The 16,538-nt window shown below is 33.9% G+C and overlaps 1 protein-coding gene across 4 annotated transcripts in view; it reads right to left on the bottom strand.

Annotated features, from left to right (window-relative positions):
* The window catches only part of LOC106873279 (nascent polypeptide-associated complex subunit alpha, muscle-specific form), a 75,394-nt gene that overhangs the window by 40,791 nt on the left and 18,065 nt on the right, over nt 1–16,538 (bottom strand). For all 4 annotated transcript variants that reach the window (XM_014920575.2, XM_014920576.2, XM_014920573.2 and 1 more), the window contains exons 2-5: nt 4,864–5,017; nt 4,418–4,529; nt 3,335–3,558; nt 3,015–3,151 (exon numbers count right to left, since the gene is read on the bottom strand). In XM_014920575.2, coding sequence (XP_014776061.1) covers nt 3,015–3,151; nt 3,335–3,558; nt 4,418–4,529; nt 4,864–4,934 — 544 coding nt within the window. In that variant the 5' untranslated portion in view covers nt 4,935–5,017. The remainder of the gene's footprint in view (nt 1–3,014; nt 3,152–3,334; nt 3,559–4,417; nt 4,530–4,863; nt 5,018–16,538) is intronic.

Here is a 16,538-nt window from a genome sequence, read left to right on the forward strand (position 1 = left end):
CGCCTGACTGGCCTTCGTGCAGGTGACACGTTAAAGCACCTACTACACTTTCTGAGTGGTTGGCGTTAGGAAGGGCATCCAGCTGTAGAAACTCTGCCAAATTTAGATTGGAGCCTGGTGTTGCCATTCGGTTTCACCAGTCCTCAGTCAAATCGTCCAACCCATGCTAGCATGGAAAGCGGACGTTAAACGATGATGATGATGATGATGATGATACTGATAGTGAAAATGAAGTATGTAGTAGTGAATAGTCAGAAACTAAGCACATTTCACTCTTTAATTGGTTCTGTTTTACATTTCTGAACCATTTCAATGCGTTAGTAAAATAGTAAACACCTTTGAGATGATCTCTAACATGGGCACAATAATGAAATATATTGAATGCTTAAAGTATTATCACTATTACAGAAAAATCTAACATTATTAAAGTAACTCTTCATTATACAGCTTGGGCAATAGGTGTAACTTCTGCCATGTTGAATGTCATACACATGGAACAGAGGAAAAAAAGGTATATTATACATAATTAAATATAGTAACTAGGTCTGGAAGATGGAGCAGAGGCCATGGCTTTTACAGGACCTCTGAGTGCAAGTTGACAACTGCAGGAAAGTCAAATACAATGGAGAAATTCCAGACAGTTGATGTCTTGGGAAGAACTAAGTGTAGTGGGTGGTGTTGGGCCTGTGAGGTGGACACAACATGGATGATGAGAACAAGGTAATTTAAAAGGAAACAAATTTCAGAACATTTATGTAAAACAGACAAGCAGACATTAAACTAGGCCTGGAAGTTTAAATCTGACTTCTGAGATGTCCAAAATATTATGCTTCAAGACAAAACCTAAAGAGATGCAATAAAATAAAGAAAATTTAAGACATTACAAGATAAAGCTATATTAGCTGCTATCACTATTGAAACTTTCCAATATTTTTATGAATACATTTTTTTTTTAATAACAAACATTCTTAGATGATCAAAGCAGTGTGGCTGTCTTGATTACAAATGAAGAGAAAGGCTAATTATAGAGTCAATACTATACTTTGTATTTTAAAACAAACTTTATAACTGACACATACACACTTCAAATGCTAGCCTCTTTTGTAAAATTAGAAATTTACAAAATGTTAAAATACCTAGAAATGTAAAATAAAGAACAATTAATAATTTGAGTAACATTTTTATGATTTGAAACTTAAATATGAATAGTAATTAACCTTAAGCAGTGCATTTGGTGTTCTTCATAACAATAGAATTACTGTAACAGATACTGATTTAATAACAAGATTTTAATTTTAGTTTTCTTTCAACTTGAATAATTCTGAAAAGCTATTAGCAACAGGAAAAAAAAGAAAACTTTTCCAATTTGGTACACCATATTGGAAACCAGAAATATTTTTCTGAAGTAAAACAGTATAAATAAATATGAATGCTGTAAATAAACCTTCCACTTAATTATTAGAAAATTCTTGTAAGCAGTTAATCTATTTCTTACAAAAAGATGAAATTACAAATAAAGAAAATACTGATTGAAGTCATGCATTTCATTAAAACAAAATGTGCAGTAAACTTTCATATTTTTTAAAACTTACAATCTTTTCATCAACTTTTCACAAAACTTGCTTACTAACCATTAAGAGTTAATTAGAGATATTACTTACAGTAATGAATGCAAAGACTATAGATTATCTTCCTTAGCTTAGTTAAATCTGGCTTACTTTTTCAAAACATCATACAATTAAACCCAGTTGTAACTAGGCTTAATGAAATGCTCGGCAAAATGTAGCATATTCAAGATAACTTTAAATAGGTTTCAGCTAACAGTGCCTCAGACAATAACTAACTTAGCACCCAATAAATTATTTGTAGAAATGGCTCATCACATTTATTGTATTTATCTTGTTTATTATGTTACAAATAAACAGTCACATATTTAAGAAAATGTTTTGTTTTTCAAATCAGGAAAAAACTCAAACACTTCCAATATACACCAATTCATTTTGAAGTCATTAAAAAAATTTGGCACTAGGTATTAGGTTAGGTTATATCTAAAAATGAAATGTATTGCACCCTAAAATAGATTCTATGCAACATATTATATATTAAGAAAAGTATGATTAAATATCTTCATTTCTGCAACATGTGCTCAAGAATGCCATTTCAAATCACAGAAGCAAATATAGTTAACAATTGTTATCATCATTATTTATCTGTGTGTCTTTGTTGGTCCCCACCACTGCTTGACAGTTATGACCCAGTAACTTAGTAGATTAGCAAAAGAGACTGGTAAAATAAATACCAAGCATTATATTAAAAAAAAAGTAAAAATAGGTACTGAGGTTGATTTGCTTGACTAATATTATTCAAGATGGTGCATATGCATGGCTTCAGTCTAATGACTTAAATGAGTAAAAGATTTTTACCAAAAGAGTCTAAAAACTCTGAAAATCCTTTTGGAGAACTTAGGTCCTTTTATAAAACACTGGGGACTAGAGGGACTGTTACAATCTATCAGGAAAAGACTCAAACACTTCCAATATACACCAATTCATTTTGAAGTCATTAAAAAAATTTGGCACTAGCTAGTAAGGTTAGAGTAAACTTTAACCATGAAAAATATAAAATACATATGTAAAATGCTGTATCCTCACTCACAAATTCTGCCTACCTCCTCCTTTGCCCTCCTTTAGCCAAACTCTAGCATGGTGCATTTCAATGACTGAAGCCAATAGTGAAGTATGCATATACATTTATGCATATGCATAGAATTTCTTTGATATACTCTTTTCAAATTTTTCTCTCGAGTTCTCTGATGTCTGAGACTAACTTTAAACATTTTTATCCATAAAGAATATAACTAAGAGAAATGATTATAATTATATAAAATAATGAATAAAAAAAATTAAACTGAAATTTTTGTTAATAAAACCATAACAATCTGAAGGCAACTGAAAACTATACTATTACAGAAAATACATAAATCATAGATGAAGATTGTATAAGAAATATATTACCTGTTAATTCTTCCAATTTTCTTGTTTGAATAAGACGAGCTTTCTCAACATCAACTTGCCTAGGCTCACATTTCTCACAGAAGTAAGAGTCAGGGATGTTATTCCTGACTCCCATACAGTCAATATGTTGCCAAACACTAAAAATATAAAAAATATAACTCGCAAAATATTTGAAGAATAAAAATTAAACTATCAAGACAAAACAAATAAAAAAATAAATATTAATATAAAACACTAATGACTTATTTATATGATTACATTAAATTACATTTGTTTTAGCAACTATATATTCTTGAAGAGAAAATAAAAACAAAACCCACCTGCATTTATCACAGCATATCATATACCCATCATCATGCTGAAGTTCACATATACACCTTGTTATACTATCTTCAGTATCAACATCCTTTTCTTTAACAGCAGGCACAGAGGACACATCAATTTCCAAATGGCCATTAATCTTGGATGATGGTGGTGGTTGTGTTGGCAGAGGAGGAGGTGATTGGGGTGGTGTGGGAGGTGGTGGGGCAACATAGTTATGGTCCTAGATAAATAGATAAAATTATCAATTCATATTCGGAAGGCTAAAAAATAGGAATAAATAGAATATGCACAAATGAGGAAATTACATTAAAAGCAGTGGCAATGTAAACTTTCATGAACGATGACTGTGCTAAAGAGGACATACATAGAGTTTAAAAAAAAAAAAACCTATTACATAGCAGTGACCCTTTATATTAACCCTTTAGCATTCAAACTGGTCATATCCGGCCTAAATATTCTACCTGTTTTATGTTAAAACCAGTCAGATGCAACCTCTCACATCTGCCCTACATGTCCTAAAAATAAGCAATCACATCATGAAAACCTCAAAGCTGCATGATTAATTTAAAACAATGTGAATAAGCATTAAATTTGACAGAATAATCTGAATGCTAAAGATTAAAAATTTTCCAGAAAAACCATGTAGAAGTAGAGTGACCAAGTGTATCATATTAAATATCCACATGTAATGGGTTCATATTCACTGCAGAGATGTCGCAGTGTTTTGGACTGAACACTATAATGTCATAGTCTAGTCGCCAATAAATATATACCAAATTGTTTGGGAATGCTGCCTGATATATACATCTGCTATGTGCTTTCATATAAAAGTGGAGTTAATTCTCAGGAATGTCTAAGGTTTAAAGTGTGTTCTAAATTTAGCAGTTTGGCAAAAGAGATCGATAGAATAAGTACTATGCTTGCAAAGAATAAGTCCTGGGGTTGATTTGCTCGACTAAAAGGTGGTGCTCCAGCGAGGCCACAGTCGAATGACTGAAACAAGTAAAAGAGTAAAGAGTGTGAACTCACTAACATAAAAAGTATTTTTTTATTTTAAATGATAAAAAGAAAAGAATTACCAATTTAACTTGATAAGGAAGTCCAAAACATCTAGCATAAGCTTCTGGAGGTGGATAATTTGGATCCTCTTGAGTTGTAGCTGCTGCACAAACAGCTTCTCTAGATTCAGGACTGAAATAAATAGACTAATTGTAACAAAAGCATAGCTAAAAATTCATCTTTAATTATATGTTTTAGGAGATTTGCATAACATATAATTTGAAACAAAATTAGCTGAAAATCTATTTGTATAAATTACATCAGTTATACAATCTAGGAGGAGTTATTGTTAACTTGATTAAGTGAAAAGCTATACAGGGTAAACATTTTCTACAAAGCTCCCTTAAGCTTATAAAGCATCAAAACAAATCTAAAAGCTAACCCTGTAGTTTAATGTTTTCTTTGCTGCTTTTTTTTTTTTTTTTGTAAATTATATTGAATTATTATTTGTTAATCATAAACTTACTGAGTACCAGCAGCCATTTTGACAGCTGCAGATGCAGGTGCAATAAGTTCCTGGCGGGCTACCAAGCTCATGATGATAGCTTGATATTCTGCTCTGAATATAGGAGAATGTGCAAGGAGCCTGACTTCTTTTTTCTTTGCATGGCACACCCCACCTGTAATTGGACATATAAATTTGTTTTACTTATAAATTAAATTGAACAAAAAATTAACATGGCATTAATTAAAACCAGGGCTGTAGAGTCGAAACAAAAAACTTCAAATCCGGCTCCTCTGACTCCGACTCCTCTATGTAATTAAGTGATTGTGGTCTATTTTACCAACTCCAACTACCTCTTAATTGTTTCCGACTCCGACTCCACAGCCCTGATTAAAACTCAAAGAAATTCAATTTATTATAGTAAAAAATAGAAAAAAGAAAATGGTTTATTTACATCAGTGGTATTTCCACCAGAAACATGAACAGTAATTAGCTAAAAAACAAACAAAACAAAGCAAAAAAAAAAAAAAGCCCCAGTCGTGATACAAGACAGGCACATATTAGGAGACACTAAGAGTGATCTAAAATGCAACTAAACCTAAAATTTGTGAAAAACTGACTTAGATGTATTATAAAATTTGCAACTCTTTAAATTTTCATTTAACTCTTTAGCATTTAAACTGGCTATATCCAACCCAAATATTCTACCTGTTTTACACTCAAATCAGCCAGATCCCATCTATCACACCAACCCCAAAATGTCATTCTAAAAATATACATTCAGATCATCAAAATCTTGAAGCTACAAGATAATACATGATTATTCAAGAATAAACAAGCATTACATTTGATAAAATAATCTGAATGTTAAAGGGTTAACATATCTAATCCTACAGATAATCACTGATTCCCAAAACATATGCTACAAGACAATAGTAGATGTGATAACAAAAGATTTTTAACTGTTGCAACTTTCTTTAGAATTTACATAAACCCAAATGGGTTTATTTATATATAGCTAAACTGCACACTTATGGGCTTCATCCATCTTTCGTTCCTTTGAACCAGGAGATTCCTGTCAGACTACACCGTTGCGACATGTACTGATGGAACACTCTAACATACACTACCCAAAGGATCAGTTTTGACACACTCCTTAACAACAACCTATTTGTTGTCACCAACAACAACATCAACACCTTATGTAGATGGTACCTTCTTGCATTTCTCCATAACATTCTGCAACCAAATGTCATCTACATGTTAATTGTTGAAGCCAGCCTGCACTGACTCCATGATCAAGGACCTTGAACATATCTTCCAATGGAGTTATGTCAACCTTGCCTCCTTTAAGAACACAAAGAAACAATTACTACACATGTAGAGAAAACACTGCACCCTACCACTCTGAATATGAATAGCTTTCAACTAGAGCTCACCAAGTCACTATAAGTGCTAGGTTTCACTGAAGATCTCTCAGTAAAAACTGTCCTACCATTTCAGACATAAATTCCTTCAGTCTTGGTCAACTATTAACCCTCTACCAAGCTAAAGTGAGACCCAAAATAGAATACTGCTCTCACATCTATTGTATGTATGCGGATTTCCTAAACTACATTCAAAGAAAGGCCATCCAACAAACTGCTTTCTTTCTTTAACACTTCTATCGCAACCATTATGGCTTCTGCTCCTCAGAGTTTGTTAATCTTGTACTGCTTTCATTCATGCATGCTTGACTCACTCACCTCTCTAGTCACCCATATTGTGTCCACTATCTTAGGCCCACCACAAACTACTATGCTTAGTTCACCCCTCCTTTAAAAATTCCCTCCTTGCAACCATTCAAGAAAAACAGTAAGTTGAACTGAGAAAAAGAAAGAAATGTCATTGCTGCTGAAAATGGTAAATTATTCAGGTACCACAAATCGATTTGTGCTAATTTAAAAATAATGACACACATAACAAAATTTTAAGGTAGACAAAAGCAGAGACAGAGACTGGAGTGTGTTGGTGAGTGATTTTATGCCAATTAGTCAGGTGTTTTCTTTTTTATGCAGTACAGGCAACTGTATATTTAGCAACAACACCATCTCAGATGTGTGGGCAGTATTCCACTATGTGTCTCACTTAAACTTTGCAGAAAGTTATCTAATGACAAAGAATAATTTTCTGGTCTTGAAAAAGCAAGCTGATCTTAGCTGTGCTAAGGATATGAGATCTCCAAGAGAGATCACCAGTGAAGGTGACTCTAGCATATAGCAATTTTGGGGGCTTTCTTTTCATATTGTTCATGTTAAAGATGGGCATGAGATTGTTTTCTTGATATATATATATATTTTTTAAAAATAAGTGCATTTTCAAACCTTCTTTCATATATATATATATATATAGATTGTGTCCTTGTGCTATTGAATGAGACATGGATGACACAATACTTTTGGAGATGTTTCTGCAGTCTATATTCATAAAGACAATGTAGATTTAGTATGATGTCTGAGTTTAGATGATACTGGGAAGAAGGATAAGGAAGAGCGATGAGTGATACCATCAGTTTAGAAGTATTGTTGGCAGTGGTAGCCAGTATATTGTGATGTACAAGTGATGAACTAATTACTTTCACAGTCCTTTGTCTTTAGCACATCATCCCTCAGAAATTCCCTCCCATCCTATATTTTTCTTGCAAGCTGTCAACTTGCAATCATTTATGAACATCAGTCACATTGGTTACACTAGTTTTTTAGAATCTGCAAAGGCCTTTTTTTTTTGTGTGTCAGACTTAACAATACACACACATGAAGGATTTGAAGAAAGAAAGCAAAAGCTGAAAGAACCCTTGGTTAGTCTTGGATAGAGAGAAAGATTATAGTTGATGATTATGACAAGTGGGAAAGCAAATGGAGGAGCAGAGAGAAAATGAGGAGCAGAGAGAAAATGAGGAGTTTTATGACAGCCTGTCAAAGGCTGGAGATCTAGTTTGTGGCTGATGCATAGTTCCAGTATAACATATGATGTGGTGGTGAAATAGTACTGAAGATAGTGCCATAAAAGTACTGTAGATAGTGTCATAATAGTACTGTAGTGGGTAGCGATTTTCTTCACTACTTCAGGGAGTGATGAACCTGCCTGTCACGAGTCCCGGGCTCAGCTGGCTCCAGCTGACAGTACCCGGTATGGGCCCCTATCCAGGGTTACAGAAAGGAGACAACCATCAAAGAGATCCAGAGTGGAGCCCTGTAGGTGGTTTAGTGTTTGATTCGACACTCTTACGCCAGCTCCTGCAACCAAGCTGGTGTCAAATGTAATGCTCTACACTCCTTTGGACTACGTCAGCAAGGTTGAGAGAGGAATCCTGATGGTTGGGCTACCCAGGATTTTCTTACATCTATCCCAGGCCTGTGCAAAACTGGAGAGGACATGAAATGTAAAAACCAGACTGGATTAGTTTGTCTAATCCAGTCCATTATCTCCAGAGACAAAAGGATGCCAACAACAAGTACTGTAGATAGTGCCATAATAGTACTGAAGACAGTGCCACAATAGTACTGAAGACAATGCCACAATAATACTGAAGGTAGTGTCATAAAAGCCGAGAAATATAGTTGGAAAGATTGGAAGAAAGAAGACAGTGGCATATATTATCAAAGCACTAGAAGAAAAGCTAGCTGTCAATATACTTGGGTGGGGGAAGAAATTTATACATGTTGTATGACATAAGGATTAGTGGCACAAGATGTTTAGAATTATATGACAGTGTACTAGAGAGCATCAAGAGGTCATTAAAGAGGCATACAGAATGATAATAGCATACTTGCATTGATATTAAGAAATATAGATGAGAGAATCAATTCCAAGTACGTAACAGAGGGACCAGCCATTCAAGTTCACAGTGGAATGGTAGATAGAGCAATTAAGGAAAAGACAGGGAAGGCTCATGACCCACCAGGAATTACAGTTGAGATGCTTAAAATAACTGGCAAAGCAGGGCATGAGATAGTCATCCACAGAGTCAATGAGGTAATATAGGAAATTGTTATACCAAATGACTGGTGTAGCAGCATTGTCAGTTGCTACAAGGGTTAAAGGAGGAACAAGTGCACTGCTTCTTAAACACTTTTCTTTAAATACTATCTTTTATTTTACTAATACTTTACCAACCCCTCTTGCTACAACTGAACAAAATTAAATACACCACAAAAATTGCTAAGAAGATGATCACCACTAAAAAGACTACTAGTACAGAAATCATTCTATCAATATGGAATGTCAAAACAACATTTGAAGCAATTAATATTACAAGCTAATTCACACTCAGAATAAAACTTGAAAATATTTTTGAAAATCAGAGCAATTAAAAGATGCATCCATTACTCCTCTACAGTCCCTTGTACTCATATCAAGTTTTCCACTGGCACCCACTGGAAGGAGGTCCCACCCATTTTGAGAAGAATTGCACTAGAGAAAGGAAATTACAGAGGTACAAATTGATGGGTCTAGTTATCAAAGTTGCATAAAGAGTTACAGATCAGTTGATTAGAATTAACCTAGATGAAATACAATTTGGCACTGTGCTAGGAAAAGAGCTTAGTTAAGTGTAAGCTACTGTAATTAGCATTTGCAGACCCATAGAATGCTTTTGGAAGGGTTCCACACTCTGTAATCTGTTGGTCCCTAAAGAGGCTAGGGGTAGAGGATTAGCTGGTGACTGCTGTACAAACCATGTAGAGAGCTATCATCAGCAAGGTGAGAATAAGCAGTGAGTATAGCAACAAATTTACTTTGAAGGTAGGGGTTATCCAATCCTCTAAGCCATAACAGAAGTATTTAAGACTGGTTATCCATAAAAACTATATGTTGAAATGACTTTGTCTTCATAACTCAATCTGTAATAGGATTAGAAAGGAAATTCCATACTTTACTAGCAAAACCTAGATCAAGAGGCCTCAAAGAAAACTTAGCAAAGATTAGTTAGGAATTTCACACAGTATACCCAGTGTAAAGTATGGACATGCAAGATGGAATTGAATCAAAGATTCACAAAGGTAATAAGCAGAAGGGAAACATTATTTCAAGCGCTCAGAAGGCTCCCTAGCAGTAGCTGATAGCTTCTGTTACTTAGGTGACCGAATTATAAGTGGAGGTGGGTGTTCCAAAAGTACAGTAGTAATAACAGGCTGGAAAAAAGTTGTAGTACTGCTCAAAAATGAAGGCAGTTGATCAGTGAAGAGTACAAAGAAATTAATTTAGCATGCTCAGGTGAGCATGTAATATTAGAGTGTATGAATAATTAATAGAAATGAGCTGAGAGTAATCTGATGTAGGATACAAGAGAGAAGACTGCACAGGAAATACATATAGAGGATGGCATTATTAAGAAATGCAGGGTGCTCAGAGTTGATGGAACATGTAGAAGAGAGAGGCCTAGGAAGACTTGAGACGAAGAGATGAAGACTGATCTAAAGGTTCTGAGCCTCACAAAGATGACAAATGACTGACATGATTGGCTACATGAATGGAGAATACTTGCAAACATGGAAAAACAACAACCTTTTTATCCTTAACCCTTTTCTGTCTATTATACTATGCTATCAGTGTAATTGCAGATGGCACTAGATCTTTCAATCCATGCATCTCACATTTTGCTACTCCAGTACCATGCTATCTTTGAAACAAGTAATACAACTGGAACTATCTGTTTTTGATCCTCCCCTGCCACCATCTTTACCACTCTACCTATTTTGCCCACCATGAGGTCTAAGTATAAAATATAGGATCAGAGCTGCTTGTACTTGATACACTCTTCCATCACTTAATTTACAATTGTCTACCTTCTATTATCATTCTCTCTCCCCTTTCACCTTCATCACTCTGTTACTATCCACCTAACAAATGGATCCACCTAACAAATGGATACATCATAAAGTAGAGAGGAAGAAAACTCAAAAAGCATCTGCACCTTCCCACTTAACAATAAGATATTATTAACCACAATGTAAAATAGCATAAAATTTGCATTGAACTACCTAGAACTTCACTATAATTATACTGTGAAGTGTGTGAGTTATGAGGAGTTGATATGCATCAAAAGGAAGAGTTTAATGTTTCAGAGTTTGTGCATGTATGTGTGTGCTTGAGTGAATGAGAGAGCTTTTGCAATTGATGAATTTGAGGAAGTACTCTGGTTTTAGTGAAGTCATGATCAAGGTTTAGATCTAGATGGATTAGACTATTATAGATGTATTGTTGTTAGAAATGACAGTGCTTTCTATCTGTACTAGGATGTAGTTAATGGTAACTACATTTGAAGATTATTCCTTAAAATAACAGTAAAGAAACAAACTTAATACATGAAAGTAGAACTCAATTTTATTGCTTATTGAATTCTGGGTGGTGCCAGTAGTTTGGAACTTGAGCTCTGACAAATAAACGTAAAATAATATTCTCTTGCAGAGATCAAGCAACTAGCTCTCTGGATGAGAAGTGATAGTTATCATAATACCACCTCCATCATTTTGCCTTACATGCATCATTTATTGAAATCATTTTCAGTAAGTTATCAAATTGAAAAATCATGGGCCAGCAACATTGCTTTAGTGAATAAGGCTTGTTAGATGCATACTTATCCAGGATAATCTCCCTGCAATATTAGATGCTCAGAAACCTCTAACATTGCAGAAAGGTATTAAAAAAAAATACCATACAGTATTGGATAATAATTGTTCTATACCAAATGATAGTAACTGAATGAGGCATTAAAATATGTACATGACAGGAAAGTGTTCTTTACTTTCACCATAACTGAAATATTGCTGGAGACTGCTCACAATTATTGATGTGATATAAGTGTATAGAGTTAGGATTATAATAGCCAATAAAATTGTTTTAATATATAAAGCCTTACTGATGAACTATATAGCATAATTATTGTTAATGTAGATAAGTTCAATCACATGGCATGACATCTCAGATGTCTTTTATCACAGCCTTGGAATAAAAATACCTTACGAGAGCAATTTGGAAAATACTTTCTCCTCCAGTTTCTGTAGGAAACAGTTTCAATCAATTTGGTGTTTCTGACAAGCTCTTTTAAAGGAGAGAGTGTGGTCTAAGGTTACTCCAAAGCAGAGTGGGTACAGTGCTCCACCAGGGATCAAAATAGAAATGTTTATATTGCAATCACTGTCAAATAATACTTGGTATTGCCTGTGAATTTTACCTTCACATCAAAAAAAGTCAGTAATGATTTGGAAAACAGAAACTGTAGTAAAGCCTAATGTGTGTATGGATGTCTTTTGCGGACCTACAATTGTAAAAGATATCATTTTCATCATCACCATCTAGCTTCCATGCTGGTATAGGTTGGATGACTTGATAAGGTCTGAGGAGTTGGTGAACTTAATTATGCACTTTCTATTTTGGTAGGGTTTCTTTGTCTGAATGCTTTTTCTAATGCCAACCACTTTACAAAGTGTACAGGGTGCTTTTTCTTGGCACCAGCACTTATGATGATTGCCTTGTATCTAGCAAGATTAAGATATAAATATACACACTCACACACATATACATATTAGGTGCATGCATGGCTGTGTGGAAAAGAAGTCTCCACATACCTCTGCATTCAGGGCCAGTGCATACACTCTTATCAGTAAAGCAGTGACTAGCCTATTGGAAACCTGTATCTAATAATGTTATTGTTACTTACAACCTTCCAAACTACACAAATTACTATATAAAATAAATAGACAAATCATAAGCCAGATACAATACAAAATATTGACAAGGCAATACAGAAAATATTTGTGAAAATATGAAAAGAAAGAGTGGAAATGAACCACTTTCAGCCAAGTTGATGAGACAATGCACATTTGATCTATAATAGCAATATAAACTAATTGATAGCATAAAATGGTATAACATTCATAACCACTGTTTTATGTATTTTAAAAATACACAAGATCCATTAAAAATACTACTACCAACTTTTTGGTGATAGGATGCCAAACTATGAATCTAAAAATCATGAATTCAATACTTGCTATCTTGCTCTGAGGCAAATGAATTGAGTTTACATACTGAAACTCAGCCAACTTCTATGTTTACTATATATGGTTTTGTAATATTGACAATAAAACTAATTACTTATATTGTAACATTGACCATAAAATTAATAAATAACTTTGTAGTATTAATTATAAAACAATGTATCCTTTAACCCTTTGCCTGTCCTAAACAACCACACTTGTTTTTCATGCTTTTAGTTATCCCTTGTATTATACATTTCAGGTAATACAAAGCTTTCCTTACATAAGTTCCAAGATACTCTTCAGATGGTCGAAAAAGATTGGGAATATGTATGATATGCAATGCATGGACGTCAGATACACAGGACAGGAAAAGGGTTAAAACAGAATTATGATTACATCATTTCCCTAAAATCAGTTTTAAATGGAATAAAAACTCAGTTAGATTGAGATGGGAAACAACTCATAAAATACCCAGTTATATCCGACAAAATGATTTTTCCGTTTTTAGTTCGACACAGATGCTAAAACATTTGGCTGCAGTTCATTAAAATAACGATTCTTATCATTGGCAAAAAGCCAATAATAAAATATTATAAAAGAATAATATAAAACAAGCCATGCCATTATCATTAACCAAGAATCATGTACCAATATTGTAGTTCTATTTGCCATAGCTGTAAGAACCACAACTACAGAGAATCGGGATGGTGTCTGGATAAAAATGGCATGTACTTTTAAGGATGCGACTATTGTGTTTGGAGAATACAACCTAAAGTCACTGATTCGAGGACCTGTCTTCTAAAGGACCATATTTTAATTAATAAGCCAAATAGTGATCTATCTAATCTAAGTTGTCAACATAAAATGAATTCAGAGAATTACCAATATAAAGAAAGTAAACGATGCCATTTGAAGGTTGATAAACCAAATAATTAAAATAATTCAAAAACAAAAGCAAACAAAATTTAGAATAAATAATTTTAATTTCAAACTATCCAGAAAAACGTGTTTTCTACAGTATAGCCAGTATAGAATTAAGTGTACGTTGCAAGACAACACTACTTAAGATTTGAATCCGCAACCTATAAATCTTAACTGCTTATCTGTTTATATGTGAATTTAACATTTTTCATAAGAAATTTCCATTCTATGTGTCTGAAAACTGAATTAAAAAGAAAAGATAAGTTCTTTCTTATTAAAGTGCAAAAACTTAGAACAGGTTCTATTCGAAAATAGACCGATAACAGTTAAACCTAACTTTGCTGAGTGTGGGTAGAGAGACACAACAAAATTTGTTTCAACACACAAATTCCCATAAAGAATTTTGTAAACCAGATACAAAAACGAAGTTTAAGTTGAAACATGTATATTAAAAAGATAATTAAAAATAAATGCAAAACGCAAACATGGCTTTAGCTTTCATATGCAAAGGGGAAGTATTCTGAAAGGGGAAGTAACTTAGAAAATCGATAGCAGTAGTTAAATCATCCATCTTGAATATATTAACATATTATTTAAAGAAACGATGTTACTCAAGAAACACGAGTAGAAAATAAATGAAAAGAAATTTATTTTATAAGATATAACCACAACAAATATATACAATATACTTATTGTTTTGGTAAAGTCAAGTAATAAGTGATACAAATAGATAAATTCGCAAATATTAGCAATGAAGGTAGAAACATTCTAATCACACGACTAATTTTAATATGTCGCAGCAAACAAGTATACATTTCAGATGATATACTTCAAGGATACACGCGCGCGCGCACTTATGTATACATAAATGTAAATATATACATAGTTTTAAATCTCTGAGCGAACATACGCACACGCATATAATTACACATAAATGTAAATAAGAAATTGAAATGACAAAAAAATACATAATTATCCTATGAACTTCATTAGCTTACAACTGTTTCTGCTATGAGATACAATGGACTTATAGTCGAGCTCCTGACTATCACCTTATAGCTTCATCAGAGTTTCAGCATATGCATCATTATCACATAACGTTCGTTTTCCATGTTGGCATCGGTTGGACGGTTGGCAAGGTCCAACGAGCACCAATGTATCTTTTGGTACGGCTTCTATGGTTGGGTTGCACTTCTGCCAACCACTGTACAGAGTGTAGTGAATGGTATTTTTTTCGCGACAGCGGCACCGGTGAGGATGCCAAGTAAATAGTAAGATAAGGAGAAAAAGAAGCCCTCAACTGAGTAGGGTTGTAGTATGTCAAGTGTTGAGAAGACAAAGTATGACAGAGAGAAAGGCTCATGCGTCATACTATAGAAGAGATACATAAGCTATTATTAAGTAGGAGTGGATGGGGTAGCTGGAAAGAAGATAAAGATGTTGATGGCGAGGTGTACAAGAAGGTGAGTAGTTGAGAGAATACAGACGGGTAGCTGAAATTCAAAGGTGTAGGTTGTTAGACATGGGGTATAGGTTAATGTAGTGAACGTTGTATAAGAGTGAAATTGTGGTATATGAGTTCGGGGGAGAAGGTAAAAGAAACAGCTCAGGAAGGACGAAGTGATAAGCTGTGGTATAGGAAGGACGTAGAGTAGCAATATAATAAACCTAGAGATAGATCCGAAAATAGGGAAAGCCTGTGGAGCAGGGTTCCTCAATCGTTTTTTATCTATGATCCCCTTTGACTACTATTTTATTCTGGTGGATCCCATAGCCATTAGATGTTTAAAAACTAATTTTAAGAAACTTCTTTCAAAATATCTATTTTGTTTTTCACACATTAACTTGTGTAGTGTGAACAATGTAAAATGTTAGAGAAAGAAACCTAGTGTTTCTTGCAAAATTTTTGAGAGGCTCTTAAAATGCTATTGTGGATCCCCATTTTACTATATTGGTATGTCCCCCCACCAAAAAAAAAAAAAACATTTAGACCCTCAGGGGCCATATGGACCCTGGTTGAGAACTACAGCTGTAGAGATCAAACAGGGAGTGAATGTGCAGGGTGGGAGGGCAGTAAAGGAACAGAAGTACAGAGATAACTTTAGTGAGCATGGAAGGAACAAAGGTAGTAGAACATCAACAGTAGATATAAGATGGAGAAGGATATATGCATACACACAAATATATATATATATATATATATATATATATATATATATATATATATACATATATACACACACATGTATATATATATGTATATATATCCACACATATGTATATAAATACATACATATGTATATAGACACACACATATACCTAACTATATCTGGTGTAACACCACCTCTCTTAATACTACATCCAACTCAGTTGAGGGAGTCTTGTTCTACAAGTTACTTGGTGACCTCAACAGTGCCTGTGCCATGTAAAAAGCACCAAGTACACTCAATAAAGTGGATGGCGTTAGGAAGGGTATCCCTCTGTACAACCATAAAGTGGTTGGTGTTAGAAAGGGAATCTCTGTGTAGAAATCATGCCAAAGACATTGGATCTTGGTGCAGTCCTACGACTTGCAAGCTCTTGTTGAACCGTCCAACTCATACCAGATGGAAAATGGATATTAAATGATGATATAAATATAAACATACATACATTTATATAAATACATATGCATGGACAAATACATATACTCACACATTTATACACCATGCAGACATATATATATATATATATATATATATATATATATATATA

The sequence above is a fragment of the Octopus bimaculoides genome, chromosome 1 (genome assembly GCF_001194135.2).
Source record: "Octopus bimaculoides isolate UCB-OBI-ISO-001 chromosome 1, ASM119413v2, whole genome shotgun sequence".
Taxonomy (NCBI): Eukaryota; Metazoa; Mollusca; class Cephalopoda; order Octopoda; family Octopodidae; genus Octopus; species Octopus bimaculoides.